A 15,718-nucleotide genomic window follows, 5' to 3' on the forward strand; every position below is an offset into this window, starting at 1 on the left:
CTGACAGTCGTTTTATTTCACTTTTCCTCAATAGATCAGCTGCTGAAAGTCTGGCAGTCAGTGACAACTCAGGGTTTTCATGCTGTAAACTGATTTTTGAAGTTTAAACTGATGAAAAACCTGAAGAATACTGATTCAGGGCTGTGACAAAATATAAGTCCACATTTATAAAGACTCTAGTTCTCCTGGATTTACAGGGTTTAGGGACCTTTAAAGAAAACTGTTTAGATTAAGATAAACGTTGTGAGGGGAAATTATTTGTATCTGCTCACACAGCTCATATTTTCTCATATTATGGTTGCGAAAAGGTTTGAGTGCACTAGCTGAGAACTTTTCCTTTTACAGCTCACAGTTTTACCTCAAGGTTTTTGTACAGTAGACATAAAACAGGACTATCAAAGAAATCTTCAAGAAAATGGAAAGTTGTTTACAAAACCACTTAGTTCCTCTAAGAGCCTTTTACCTCAATAAAAGCTTCACAAACGAGACATTCAGTCAACAGTTCAGACAGCAAACGGCTTGAACTCATCCTCCCAGCTCCTTTGCAGCACCAGTTCCTTAAAATCTCAATGGAAGCGGGGTCTATGAGCAGGTCAGTACATCAGTTTAAAGTTAACCTTTATGTTGCTTCTTTGCCAGTTTCTGTAGACAACAGAGGCTTGTTTTAGGCTTGTGTTAGTGTATTAATATCTGTGGGTGTGACATAGTATGTGTTCACTTACATTAACTGTAAGAATATTGCAGTACTACAAAGCTGTTCGGTAAAAAAAAATCACTGCTCACCAGATAAATGTTTGTTGGAGAGACTATAGCTAAGATCCAAAAACATCAACGTACTGTAATCTGTGCAATATTGATTTAATGCTGCAAAGCTGAAGATTATAACTCTAAATACAGTTTATGGGAAATTGTGTTAGAAATTATTATGAATCTGGTAATGCTGGATAAAATGTTCTGTCCACGCTTGCAGAGATGTCTATAGAGAGCCAGTAGTGAAATTAATCAACAACTTGAGACAAGCCACAATACTAACAAGATGTGTCTCTGAAGAAGGTAAATCCTCTGTGTCTGTGTTTCCAGTACAGCAGATCCAGCTCATACATAAAGACATCTGGAAACATGCAGGATTCTCTGCATCTCACAAATACTTGGCAGCTGCACCTCTTTACTGTTGTTTCAAGCAGTTCTTCCAGTAAGACCAGTTTTACACAATCTCACCCATCCAGCTAAAAGACCTTTACTTTTACTTGAATTCATTTGTTTTTTAGATCTTTGGGTCACCTGCCTGACAGACCATTTGATGGTCTTAGCTTTAACAGTTTTTTATTTGCTGAACTGAGTATATTGTGCATTTTTCTGCTCCCTCAGTGACAACAATTACAAACTTGTGTGTGTGTGTTCTACATACAGTATTTACATGGTGGTAGTTGACCTACATATGTTACTGTAACTGACAAAACGGGCATCATATATAAGTCGTTAGTCTGTTGGTAACATTACATCCATCTGGAATCACCTGCCTGTCTTCATTGCAATATTAGCCTTTTTATTATTGGTCTTTATTGTTTTCTGAACTTAAGTGCATGTACAGAAAAACCAAAAGTTTCACACTGATGCCTGTTATTCCAGTTACTCTGCTTGCATGAATAAGTCTGTCAATCTAAGGCAGAGGTTGTGCTGTAGTTTGGCTGATGTTTGAATGACCATTTAATTGAAACTTACAAGATTTCTGTTTTTATCTTAAAAAAAAAACACCTTCCTGCAGTTGTCCTCTGATTATGTGTCTTTTTGTACAACTTTAAACACACAAGTTAACCCCATTTAAAGTAACTCTTGACAGGTACTACACTGGTTAGATGGTCAACAAGTTCAGACCTGTGGCGTGTCCTCTATTTCTGGCAACCAAACTGCCCTTCTTCACGGGTAATTTGAGACCCTCTTAACAGTTATTCTGGACATCCGAGGCAAAGGGCAGAAGATAAAAACCTCTTTTACCTCCGTACCACTAAACTTGCACATCTGTTTCTCTCTCCCATGCTCTAACACTACTGTAGGTAACATAAACACTCTGAGTCTCTCCTCAGACCACCGTAGCGGCAGCAGCAATGAATAAATGTGAGTGTGTGTGTGTGTGTGTGTGTGTGTGTGTGTAATACTGCTGGGACACTCTATGGAGGCAGAGCACAAAGTGTGTATTGAGAGTATTTTTTTTTTAACCTGGACTGCGGGGCATTTTGCTCTCCAGTTAAAATCACATTTTGTTGCCATTAAATTGAAGAATGTCAGAGGCAGAATGAAGCAGACCTTCAGTTCAGTTTAGTCAAAGGTGTTCAAGTGGAGATCTGTCTCAAGCAGAGATGATCTGAGTGTCACACACCTGAGAGAAATCTCTTATAATTGGGCTTTTGACTTGTTCAACACTTACAGGTCAACTTGCTCCCAAAGGTCTCAAAATATTTAAAGGTTTTCAAAAGACAGTCTGTCACCTACAAGATGCGTTAATGCTTCTCTTTTCTGTATCCAAAAGTCATTAACTGGATTTTACGGAGGCCAATTTCCACTATCATGCTTTAAAGAAAATGCATCACCTGATCTGATTACTTCTTCATTAACTTTCATTATTCAGTTTTCTTCCTTATAATTAGTCTTTGTATCTTTGTATGACTTTGAATCTCATAATTATGTGGCTCAGTGAAGTCGAGGCATGTCTCTCTTTAACCTTATCTGAGGTATTCCTCTGACTTTAAGCATAAAATCAACATGTCGTGTTCCAAATCTAATAAAATAATTACTGAAATTCCCACTGTGACAGCAGACAACAAACAAGCCATTCATAGTTAGTGTCTGACTGGAAGCAGTGGGTGACCTCTTGCATTTCACTGGTTTTATCTGAGGTCTGTACTGTGACATGCAGCCAACTAAGAATACTGATGTAGAGACTTAACTCACCATGCCAGTAAATACTTTTGAGGTCCAGCTGTTAAGACCAACATGTGTGTGCTCTTTTACTCTTTTAGTTTACACACAGACTGTATAGAAAGTTCTGCTGCTGTGATCAAGGGTTGAGATGTTTGGTTTGACATTCTTATTATGGCTGCAACTAACAAGCTCATAATTAATGTTGTATTAAGTATCATTTGACTTTGAAAAATTACAACTTCCTAGAGCCAAGTAAGTAAGGTTATCAAATTACTTGTTCTGGCCGACCAACACTCAAAAACCTGAGAATATTCAAGTCAAGTCCATTTTTAGTTATATAGCCAAATATAACAAATCACAAATTTCCCTTGGGTGGCTTTTTTTTTACAATCTGTACAGCGATACAACTTCCTCTGTACTTAGACTCTCAGTTTTTATTCAATTTATTATCACATACGATAAAGAAAAGCAACAAATCCCCAAAAATGATGAACTTGAACGAGAAAATGTTTGCTATTTTTGTTTGAACTTTAACGATTATTCAGTTACCAAAACAGTTGTGATTACTTTTCTGTCAATCAACTGCTCAGCTGTTAAATGTTTGTTTGTGTTTTCATTATTTATCAAATGTAAAACTTTTTTTTTTCACGTTCATGTTTGTTTATTCATATTTAGGACCTGATAATGATTTGTTGGCTATAAATTTGTGTGTCAGTTTAATTTTCTGGTTGGGAAGATTACTTGAGAGGGAGAAAATGAGAAAGAAAACGGATAAAATGTTCTATGTGGAGCTGATTTGTATGCATTAAGCTGTTAAAAAACGAAAAAATATCAAGAAAAAAAAAAAGTCCTGGACTTATTTCCATAGCTGTGCCTGAGGTTTTCCACCAGACTAACAGTAACCACAGGAAGGAGACTCAGCACAGAAAGAAGTGAAAGTGAAAGGAAGATTAAAGATGACTTTCAGGTTGTGTTCAGATATTTCCTGCAGTCTGTCAGGAGGCAGCCTGATGTGATGTGAACCAGACAGCTTGTGTTTCCTTATTTTTCTTTTGTCTTTATAGCAATCCTACATATCTGGTGTGACATGTAGGATTGGCCAAAATCCAACATTTTTTCTCTTCCCCATTTGACCAGATGTGATATTACATTTCAAGTTATAATGGACGAAAAGAAAACTATTTATATACATTTTTTTTATCCATAAATGTAAATGTATTAAGACACAACCGTTATCGGTGGTTTGTATGAGAGAACTAGCACTGCACTACAAATCACTGAAGTATGAAAAACAGCAAAAAAAACCAAACAAACTACTGAGCATTACTGATCCTCAGAATAATGAGAAGCGACCCCTTAGCTATTTTATTTTATTTCTTGTTTTTGTCTTTTATTAGGTTATAATTCTGTTTACATTGTGTGCTCCGTTTTCTAAAGAGAACTGATGATGTATGTCTTGCCATATATTATTGTACAGTTTCTTCTTCAAAAAAGTTTTTGTTTCCTCCTATTGATTTATTTTTAACATTCTTTATTATACAAAGAGCGTTCAATCACAATAGAATAAACAAGATAAGCAAAATGCCAGGGGACAGTATATATATATATATATATATATATATATATATATATATACACATTAGTCATTCAAACAAATAGATTAAAGGAGGTGCACAAACTTATTGTTTTGAGAGCCTTCTTGTTTTTGCAGGTAAAAATATTTTCATGTATTGTTTGATTTCATTTTTAAATAAAGGTTCAGAGATATTAAATTTGGATTTGTGGACATGAAATTTTGCTAAAAGAATGATTCGATATTCTTTGATCTTATTGCCTTTAGGGATGGGTGATATGGACAAAATCAAATATCACGATATTTTTGACCAAATACTTCGATATCGATATTGTGACAATATTGTAGGGATGACTACTGGTGCTTTCACAAAATATTTACACAGTGAGATTTTTGATAAATAATCAGTAACGTGGATATAATGACTAAGTGGGTAAGAGCAAATAATAGAACAGCTAAAACAGTCTGGTAAGTTCAGAATATTGCATCATTTTACTGTAACGCAGCTTTTAAAACCACTTATGCCATATCACAATATGACAATATCCAAAATCTAAGACGATATCTCGTCTCATATCGCGATATCGATATAGTATGAATATATTGCCCAGCCCTAATTGCCATAGTAATAAATCTACTCTAGTCCTTCCACAGTCTTTTGGTATCCATACAGTGTCCAAACATATGAAGAAGTGTTTCCTCCTATTTGACCCGGTTTAAAGTCTCTGGCGCCCCTAGAGCACAGCTTCATAGCAGACAGTGAAACCACATAATCACAGACCCTCTCTCACAGCTCCCAGAGCCACATATCTGACATTTTACAACAATCCTTTCCTACAGGGACCGTCCCCACCCCCTCTGCTCTTATAGCACGGCACGGCTCGCCTCTCTGCCAGCCCCGGCCCTCCCTCCTCCAGGGCTGCCTGAGCCGGTGTTTGATTGGATTAGAGTCGGCTAGCCTTTGCCCTCTAACCCCGTTGATGTTGGCTGGCTGCTTCCTGCTCCCTCCGCTCCCCCTTACCGACTGGCGAAGCCTGCCGAAGCCGCACGGCGGAGCGCCTTGCACGGACACAGCAGACCGGGGCGAGCCGCTGAGTTACAGCCACACCGGAGCCACGACGCACATACGGGCAGGCGGACGGCAAAAACGACACAATCATGCGGAGGAAATCGAGGATATTGTTATGTTTTGCGGTGCTGTGGGTGCTGGGAATAGCCTACTACTTCTACTCGGGGACAGCGTTGAGTCGAAAGGTAGGAATTCCGTTCCTCGACTGCTTTTTGCGGCCACACGATCCGCCTCGGTGTCCGTGAAGGGGTTTTTTCTTCCAGGACAAAGCGAAGATGTTTTGTGCTGTTTTTCTCGGGGGCTCGACTGCGGCTACACCGATGCTGTGAGGAATGTGATAAAAGGCCTGCTAGTATCAGTGGGCAGGCATCGATTTGGGAGAGATGAGTGTGGACATGGGCAGCGGGGTAGATAGCTGAGGCTGGCCGGTCGGTGTGCACGGACCTCCCGCTGTGCCGGTGATTGCCTTCCCGTGGCAGGGGGAGCGGAGCACGTCCACTCCGGGCAGCGTGTTAACCACCTTAATGGGTTAATATGAGAGCAGGATGTAGGTTGAAAGCATGCATTGTGATTGTTATTAATATGAGGCTGCTGGCCTGGCTCACAGGGCCGGGGGGGGAGGTGGGGGGGTTAGCCTATAGAGCACGTCAGCACTGCTGCTGCTGCTGCTGCTGGAGAAATGAGCAGAGATCAGGAAGTGTGCAGATTAACGCAGGGTTACAGCACTGATACAGCATGCTGTCAGGATGTGATGGCTTTAAACATTAGTTCGTTTTTTTTCTACTGTGGGAACAGCCTAGATTCAGTTAAACGTGACTGCTGTGAAGTCCAGATTGTCTGTCTGCTGTGTAAAGACATTTTTACACTGTTACTCAGTTTGTCAGGCGCACTGATACAATACAGCAGCCCTGCTATAAACCCCGATCTAATGTCCCTTTTTTAAACTGTTTAAAGAGAGGTGTTGATTCAGTTTTATGTCTCCCATATTTTGTCCAACCCACCAATAAGTGTGAACAAAATATTAGAAAGTTGGAACAATGAATCCATTAGCTGATCAACACAAATTCAATATGTTGATAATCGACTCCTCATTTAAATCATTTCCCAAGCAAATAATGTCAGAAAGAGAGTAAACTGGACATATTTGGGTTTTTAGATGTCAGTTGGACAAAACAGGACGTGAAGACGCCACCATGGACTCTAGGAATGAATATTTTCACTATTTCCTGATGCCTTATAGAATAGGGCTGCAACTAACTATCACTGTCATTATTGATTAATCTATAGGGATGCACCGATCCAGCTTTTACAGTCCCAATACCTGGGCTTTAGGTATAAGCCAATACCTAGTACCGATCCGATACCAGTGTTAAATTAATAAGCTGTATGCCTCACTGTGTGGAAGAGACTGGGATCATTGTTTTATGTTTAAGGCAACATCAGGCTTGACTTAAACATTGCTTTCCTAACTTTGTAAAACAAAATGTAACAAATAAATACATAGATATAAATTAACTGAATTGTTGTATATTAAAATAATGGTATGCGATACCAGATCGGCCCATTGTCACTGGTGCCTGATTCAGCTATTTGAGTCAGTCACTATCGGACAGATTAGTTATTCGTGTGGTCAGCAAATTTTGAAAAATGTTCATCCCAAGTCCCTAGAGCTCGTGGTTACTCTTCAAAATGTCTGGTTTTGTCCAACCAACTGTCCAAAACCCAAAGATATTCTGTTTATTATCACAGAGGGGCACAAAAACCAGAGAGTATTCACATCTGGGAAGTTGGAATACGAGAATTTTTGTCATTTTAGCTCAAAAGAATTGCTGAAATGATTATCCAGATGATCAAAATCATTGTTGATTAATTTTCTGTCAACTAATCGTCGCAGCTCTACGATCAAGTAATCAATAAAACACTCATTAGTTGCAACCCTATTAGATAACCATGTAGGTGTCACACAACACAACACAGTCTAACAGCACCACACAGCCTCTAAACTGACAATAAAGTTGAATCAACACCTCTTTAAATCAGAGTCATGAAGTTAGGATTTATTGCAGGGCTGCTGTATTAGGCTGGTTTAGTTTTAGTTCAGTTTACCTAATAAACCACCATATTCTGTAAGTCAGAATGATGATTACCCTATTTTACCAGTAAGTCATGTAGCGGGTTTACTGTAACTCCTGAAACTTGTTGGTCTTGAATCACTGGATTCACATTCATCGTCATGCACTATTAAAGCCATTGTGAAATGTAGTAGTCATGGTAATAGCTGGTGAGATTGACTCAGTGTATGTGGAGGTGTTGACTCCAGCCATCACATACCAGACTTGCAACAGTATGTCATGTGTGAAATGGAAGTAAAATATCCTCCAGGTGTTCACATGTAGAAGAAGACATGTTACCATAACACACATATATATTCTGTGTGTGTGTGTGTGTGTGTGTGTGTGTGTGTGTGTGTATGTGTGAGAGAGAGAGCAAATTCAGTTTTTGTGGTGGGAGAACAGCCAGTTGTGCTCACTGTGTGTGTGTGCTAATATAGTTTAATATCCTGTTGTGTCTATGTATGAGGTGCTCTGTGTGGGTGGTTGTGTACACAGTACACTGCCTGTATTACCCATCTAGATTTGGTTGTGTATGTGTGTGAACGACATGTGTGTATTCCACCTGTCTCTTGTCTTGTCCTATCTGTCTCTCGGTGTTTGCTTGGCTCCAGTCAACCAGAGCAGCCCTTTTACTTTTCCATTAGGCTGATAGCTCTCTGTGTGTGTGTGTGTGTGTGTGTGTGTGTGTGTGTGCGTGTGTGTGTGTGTGTGTTTTGTGGTTGTTAAGGGGTCAAAGTGACACTCCATGATAAGCAACTTTCTCTCTCCGGTTTTGCGGGCAGCATTAATATAAGGAGGCTGGATGATGGGCTGCACCTGGCTGGTGTCTTTACACAGAGGGAGATTTAATCTGTGTAAAGAAGGGTGGTGCCACCAAGGTAACTGTTCCATTACATCCTCCTTCTCGTTGAAAGCCTTTTAACGTATTTAATAATTTCTTACTGCTGACATGAAATAAACTTTGGAGCTGTGATTTAGTGAATTTTTCAATAGTACTCCAGGCTTATACGAAGGCTTTACACAGATGGACTAAATTTCCTGAACCTCAGGCCCATGAAACCGATTCAAAACCAAGATTTTAAACCCTTGCAGGTGACTGATCCCGTTTTAAATCTGCAGGAAATTAAAAATTCTGAATTTGTAGCTAGTTGTGTTGGTGACCGATCAAGGATTATTTTCATTAACAATTAATGATGATTTTGTTTGTTTATCAAATGTCTTTAGAATAGTTTAAAAAATGCTCAGGTCTTCAAATTGCTAGATGTGTTTGACTGAAACTTCAAAACCCAAAGAGAAAAGCAGCAAATTATCACATTTGAGAAGCTTGAACAAAAGACTGTTTGTTTAATCAGTGATTAAAATTGCTGCTGATTCATTTTCTGTTGATTAATCAACTTCATCATTTTTGCACTAGTATACTTGCCATCAACTCCTAAAAACATCATCAACAGATCATCTGTGCCTCATTTTTGCCAATGGCCGAATGGTAAAGGTCATTAATTGATTGTGTTATAAACCTTTGTGTGTGCGTTCATTCTTTCGACAGTCTGTGCAGTGTTGAGCAGTGCAAAGAAAATCAGACAAGAAGTGTGTTTCTGGGCAGTGGTTTCATTTTTAACTACATAAAAATCCAAACGACTCATATCAACCAACAAAAAACAATGGATATTCATATGTAGCTCCCACAGCCAGGACTCAGCCACCTCTTACTGTTCACAGGAAGTGCCTCCATCCAACATTACACCTCACAAAGCGACACGTTTGTAGTGTCATTGCTGCCGACAAGGACTGTGGTGAATTCAGAGTCTCCAGTCCAGCAGCTCTGCTGCCTGCCAGCCTGAGCAGGACTCACACTGTCATAGCAGCTAATTCAAAATGCCCACTTCTGAATAATCCGAAGAACAGTGTCTCTGCCAGAGGAATTAGTTCAACTAGCTTCCCCGGCTCTGTCACACACAACCATGATACTGTGGCACTTAAGATCAAAGTGCTTACCAAACAGCATTTCTACTATTATCAGTTTAAATGTACCGAATGTGGAAGAATGTCTCACTTGTTGGAGTCTCTATGCCAATTAACGATTTGAAGTCTGTATCAGTGCCTTGTGACATTGCTCTGAGCTATTACAGTGTCCATTTCTGACAGATTTCTTCCAAGCTGTTGTGGTACGGCAAAAAAAAGTAAAGTGCGTATGTCACCAAATGTCTCCAAAGGTCAGGAGCACACCTTTGTACAAAATGTTCCTCCTATCTTTGATCGTGGATTCAGAGCTGTTAGTGGGAAACTTTGTCTCTCCTTTTATTCTAATCAACAGTGTACACAGTGATAAGTGTTCCTGAGCATTTCTCAGGTTCACTGTCCTGAATCACACTGACTTACAGTGTAAACTGAGAGGACAAGAGCTGACACTTGAGCTGAGCGCTACGTGAGCTTGACCTACCCATCAACAGGCTGCAACCTCGTTTTGGTGGTTCTAAAACTAACGGAGATGAGATGAAAAATTATAGTAATATGGAGGATTTAATCTTTGCATCAAAGTCCATGGTTTTTGCTGCAGGAAATTGGAAATGCCTTCCTGTATTTCTATAATGATAACTGTGAAAATCTCCTTCTTTTCTATCATGATATTACGTGCACTTGATTTAGCACAAGTGTAGTTTCCCCCTCGTTCCTCCTGTCATGCACATCACACAGTTTGCATGTAGAATGACAGGAAACTTTGGGAGACACCCAGCAGCTGAACTCAGTATAAACCCGTGTCTCTGTGAGTACATTGTTTTACGCTGGACGTATAATGTTGCAAACATGAGCCTGCTCGCTCACCAGGATGCCCCATTAAAGTCTTCCTTGCTGGACAGACCTCAGAGGCTTTTTTTTTCTCCTTCCAGCACTTGAGAAGGAAGCGTCCCTCTGTTGAGTCTACTTTCCTGCTAATCAGCGGTGTGGGAGGGAAGCTAAGTGGCAGCGTCGTGCAGGGTGGCACCGAAGCACAGGAAAAAACGAAGAAACACAGACTTTATTAAGACACTTATCAGATGTTGGAGCAAAGCTGCAGACAGGCGGTAATTGGATTTATCAAAGCTGTAAATAGAGTGTTTTTCTTCCTCTTGAGATGAGAGGTGTGTGTGTGTGGCATGAGCGAATGTCAAACGTCTCTCTAAAACATGTAGAATAGCATAAGAATCATTACGTTCACATTGACAGAGATTAGATGCCGGGCGAGGAATGACTGAGCTTGCACACAGTCCACTGTTTGATATGGAGCTCTCAGCCAAAGGTGGATCAGAACAGTGAATTGCACGAATTTCTGAGTGTTGTGAGCAGCCAGAGGTTTGGATTAGTTTCTGGTTGGTGGCAGAGGATTGAGGCTCCTGCAGGAGTTCAGTGCTTTTTTCTTTTTTCCAGCAGACTGAGGAAAGAGAGAGAGAGAGAGCACACATGAATCGGCTCAGTAGGGATTCTGAGTTTGTAACGCTGGCTGGTCCAGAACTCGTGAGTGAAAAAGTTAGTCTCTTGTTATCTGCAGCTCTAGGCGTTTAGTTTCTGCCTGTCTGCGCATGTCTCAGACTCCCGTTTTATCAATACATCTGCCTCTCATCGCATGCAGCGTGACTTCGCTGGCTCTGAGCGTTTTTTTTTTTGTTTTTTTTTAAAAAGCGGAATTTTTTTTTTTAGAAAAGTAGAGCAGTTGCAGATCACACTCTCAGTGACGGTGTTGCATTATAAAATAGATTAGACTTTGTGTTTAGTCTTTGGTGTTACTTAGCGTGCGGAACAAGGTGGATGCTCATCTCTGCTGCTCAGCACAGGAGCCCGCACTGTCTGCTGCACGAAGACACAACATCCTTGTCCACCATGACATCACTGATAGACATTCACTCGTGCATTTCATACAGTAATACACGCTATGCACATATGACAGATTCATACACGTGGCCGAGTTCCTGCTGTTGTGTAACTACAGTCATCGAGCTAAAAGAAATCAGGATCTGAAACCACTTGAGGCCCCAGCAGTTCAATATGTTTATAATGGCAGAATACAATGTAATTTCAGCCAGTGAGCAGACCCATTGTTGCTAGCTAACTAAATGCAGTGCCACAGAGCGAGGACTGGATCGATAAAAGGTTTAAATTAAGCCAAGGGATCCCTGGGTACTTTTTCCAGAAATACAGTTTAAAGTTTAAAGTATTGACTGTTCCTCTCTTTTAATGAATGATCTCTTCTGACAGATGCTCGACTGAGTCAGGGCACAAATAAAGATACCACTTACTTTTTCCCAGACCAGTAACTGTGATTCAGTCCCCTAAAGAAGGAGGAGCTGGAGGGAGAATGATGAGACGATGGGGAGAAAAAGGTGGTAGGAAAAAAAAAAAAAAAAAAAAAGAGTTTGGCTGGATCCAAATGCGGAGAATGGTGGGTTGTGTCGGGTTTTGGCAGCTTTTGTTTCCACCAGTCAGAAGGAGTTAGTCCTGATCTGCCAGACCTGAAACGCGATGACTGACTGGCTGCAGTGAACAGACAGACAGCTGTGTAGATACAAGGAGATACAGACTGCCAAGAAGACACATAGTTTAGTTAATAGCACCGTGAAGGTTTATTTCTGCTGATAACCAGCTGTCATTCTTCTGCTCTACGTTCTGTTCTGTGGCATGAGAACCGTTTATTTACTGCCTTCAATTTTAGTTTCATATGTAATCTGTCTTTCTGTGTCTTGTATCCACCCTTCCTGGTCAGTGGCAGGTTTCTTGTGGTTAAACACAACAGCACGTTGCATCCGAGGGTGTGAAGCTTCTTCTTCCCTGACAGATGACGTGCATTCATGGAAAAGTTTAAAGGAAAGAGGATATCCGTTGTTTATGATGATGGGAGGAGAGCTCTCTCTTTTTTATTTAAAACATCAAGACAAAACAGAGCAACTTTCTTTTTGTTTCAATTTGTCACTGAGAAGAAAACTAACGTAGCCGCGTCACAGAAATGAAGTTGACGTCGTCGGAACTCTCGCCATAAAAACAAATGGTCAGGTCAGCAGCAATCTGTGTTCCTGTTATCAGGGTGAACTATTCAAATAGGCCTGATAGGGAGCGCAGGTAGCCATGATGTTTTGCCTGTGCCCTATTTGTGGCAAGGACATTCAAATCACTAAATAAATGACAAGTATAATTACAGCAACCACCCATGTAAATTAGATGGTGCGCTTCCACAGTCACTGCTACTGGACTGTGATAATGCTTTAATTGAAATAATGTACTCTGTCTTTTGCCTGACTGGAATGTAAAAAAAAAAAGTGTTAAATTGTTGGGAGCAGATCACTTGAAAATGAATGCGGATCTCTGCAAATACAAGCTTTTTTGCTGTTTCTCTTTAAATGTAGCTGCACTTGAAACTCAACTCGGGTGTCTCTATCAGGATTCACTATTTGAATATCGTTTTTATATTCAACGAGCTGAAGGACAAATTGTTGCACTGACATTATACCAGATGACTCAGAGAAGTTGAGCTCAACCTTTTGTGACATATAATGGCTTGTCAAGAGTTCAGATACCACAGATTTGTGTCCTGTGATCTGCAGTTGAAATGGCCTTCTGTTGGACATATTTATAAGGCGAGCAAATAAAAGACAAACAGCCTGTATCGGCATATGTCTTTTGAAAGATACAGAGTCTCTGTCTGCCCCGCTCTCGGCTGTTTGTTACCGCCGACTTACGAGGCAAATATAAACCGGCATCCTTTGCCACCCACCTCCTCCTCATCCTGAAACCTCCACAGTAGATGTGTGTGGATCTGTCACATTTGGGTCACAAAATCCTGATGCTGACATTGTGCATCTGCCTCAAGCTCCCCGTCAGGATGACTGTGGCGCAGAGCGTCTTCTTGCATTCTTCTTGGGTTGAAATAGAAAGAACATATTTATTTCAGATATTATTTATTTAGATATCATTTAAAAGTATTATTCTGTGGCAACATGATTGTAGTTTCTTCTTTATTCATAGTTTTACAAAGAAGAGAAAGGATGAACTACAGCCAGAGTGATCCATAAGAAGTCTTGTATGTAGCAGAGTCGCTCCTGCGTTGAAACTCCAAACTGGTTTTTCCAATAGACGAAGTGTCCAGATAATGTCTGGACTTCTGCCAAAGTGGTGGGCAGATAGATTTTTCAACACTGGTTTGGTTGGAGGTGTTAATTTCTCACCCTGTATCACATCACGGCCATTCAATAATGAACTGGCATTTGTTTCTGCTTTGCTCAGTAAAAGTGTCATTCTGTGAGGAACAATCCACCAAAAACACTCATAGTTCTGTTCGCTCCAGGTATTTTTACTTTGAATCTTCTCCTCTGACTGTCCGAGCAAGTGATTGGTATCTCTGTTTAAGTGCTACAAACTTGACATGACTTCTTGGCCTATTTTGTTTTGTTTGTTTGTGTGTCAGAGTAAATAAGCAAGGCCTTCTTTCTTGCCATGTTTGCACTAGTTATGTCAACAATTTCTCAAGAATAAGAAGAAGAAGAAGCAGATATATGACTGACAGCAGCCTCAATAGACCAGAATGCAATGCAGTCATAAGACAGGTTGTGTTATGTGTGTAAAATCAACTCAGTTTTTCTCAACCAGGAGCAACTGTCACTATCACTGCTGCTGCTGTCAGATGCTCAGTTCTCTGGGGGTTGCCTAAAGGAACTCTGGGAAATGTAGGAAACAAGTAACTACAGTTAAAGTGGAGAAATCAGGTTGAGGAAAATGTATGTTGCAACACATTTTCAGTAAAATGATTATTGCATTATAAAAAAGCAGAATCCAGGAAGTCTTGCTGAGTATTAGTCCTTAAGTGGCGCAGACAGCCATGGAGAAAAAAAACAAAAGGCACTCCATCTTCAAGTGAAATAATACATCTATTCTTTGAGAACAGGCAATCAAACAGACCAATGCGTATCGACTCTAAGTCTTCATCAGGGTGATTATTGCATTATATTTTGATTGTCAATTAATCCGCTAAGTGTTTTCTTGATGAATCTGGTAATCATTTGGTCTTTTAAAATGGCAAAAAATAGTGGAAAATGTCCACTACAATTTCCTTAAGTCCAATATGACACCTTCAAATGTGTTGTTTTGTGCAATCAACAGTCCAAAACCTAAAAAAATTGTTTGTTACTATCACTTATGATAAAGAAAAGCAGCAAATCTTCACAACCAGGAAGCTTGAACTAGGTAATGTTTGCTGTATTTGCTTGAAAAATGACTTAAACGGTTAATCAGGAAAATTATTTTTTTGATACCTGATTTATTTTCATCATCTAATCGAATTGAACTCATTGAATCGAAACCAACATCTATAAACACGGACCTACTCTGTTCCTGCCTGTTACTACTGGTGACCTCTTCACCCTCATAACCACACACACGCCACTGCGCAGGAACGAAAGGATGAGTGTACATGTGAACACACACTGTAACATTCACACACAAACGCCAATAAAAAAGGTCCAAATTCCACAGTAATGTTGGTCAATACTAGCAAAGAAAAAGCTTGTAAACTGTCTTTTTACAGTTATGTTGAAATGGATTCCAGGAAGCAGAGGTGCTGACTCAACTCTACCAGCTCCTTGTAGTTTAAAATAAAGAAGATTCATAGTGAATGACTGACAGACAGACTGGCTGTTAGGGGTTTGAATCATTTGATGACTGAATGTTGAAAGTCAAACTCATCACTGGAAACTAAACTGACCATTTTATCCACAGACTCCACTGTGTTTGTGTATTTACAGCCTGTTAGAGCTTTGGATTGAAAATCCTGGATTGACATGGATGAAATGAGCAATTAGAGTTGGTGTGAGTCTGTCTCCAACCACATGTTTTCCCATTTTGCTGCCTTTTCCTGTGGGCTTGTCTCTCTCTCTCTCCTCTGACAGACACGTCATCAGATGCTGGACTCTGTGTCTGTGTGAGCATTTGTTGTTTGTGCCTGAGACTGTCATGTGTTTATAAAAGTTGTTACACAATCCGGCAAGGCGGAGGAGACAGACAGGTTTTTTTTTTTTCCATTCA

The 15,718-nt window shown here is 40.1% G+C and overlaps 1 protein-coding gene across 4 annotated transcripts in view; it reads left to right on the plus strand.

Moving 5' to 3' along the window:
- The first annotated feature begins 5,290 nt into the window (after positions 1-5,290).
- galnt2 (UDP-N-acetyl-alpha-D-galactosamine:polypeptide N-acetylgalactosaminyltransferase 2) overlaps positions 5,291-15,718 on the plus strand; it is a 59,888-nt gene continuing 49,460 nt past the window's right edge. The window contains exon 1 of one of the 4 annotated variants that reach the window (XM_067592165.1): positions 5,291-5,746. In XM_067592165.1, coding sequence (XP_067448266.1) covers positions 5,651-5,746 — 96 coding nt within the window. In that variant the 5' untranslated portion in view covers positions 5,291-5,650. The remainder of the gene's footprint in view (positions 5,747-15,718) is intronic. The other 3 variants (XM_067592175.1, XM_067592183.1, XM_067592193.1) reach the window with 3 other exon arrangements.

Source organism: Thunnus thynnus, chromosome 1 (assembly GCF_963924715.1).
Source record: "Thunnus thynnus chromosome 1, fThuThy2.1, whole genome shotgun sequence".
Lineage (NCBI taxonomy): Eukaryota > Metazoa > Chordata > Actinopteri > Scombriformes > Scombridae > Thunnus > Thunnus thynnus.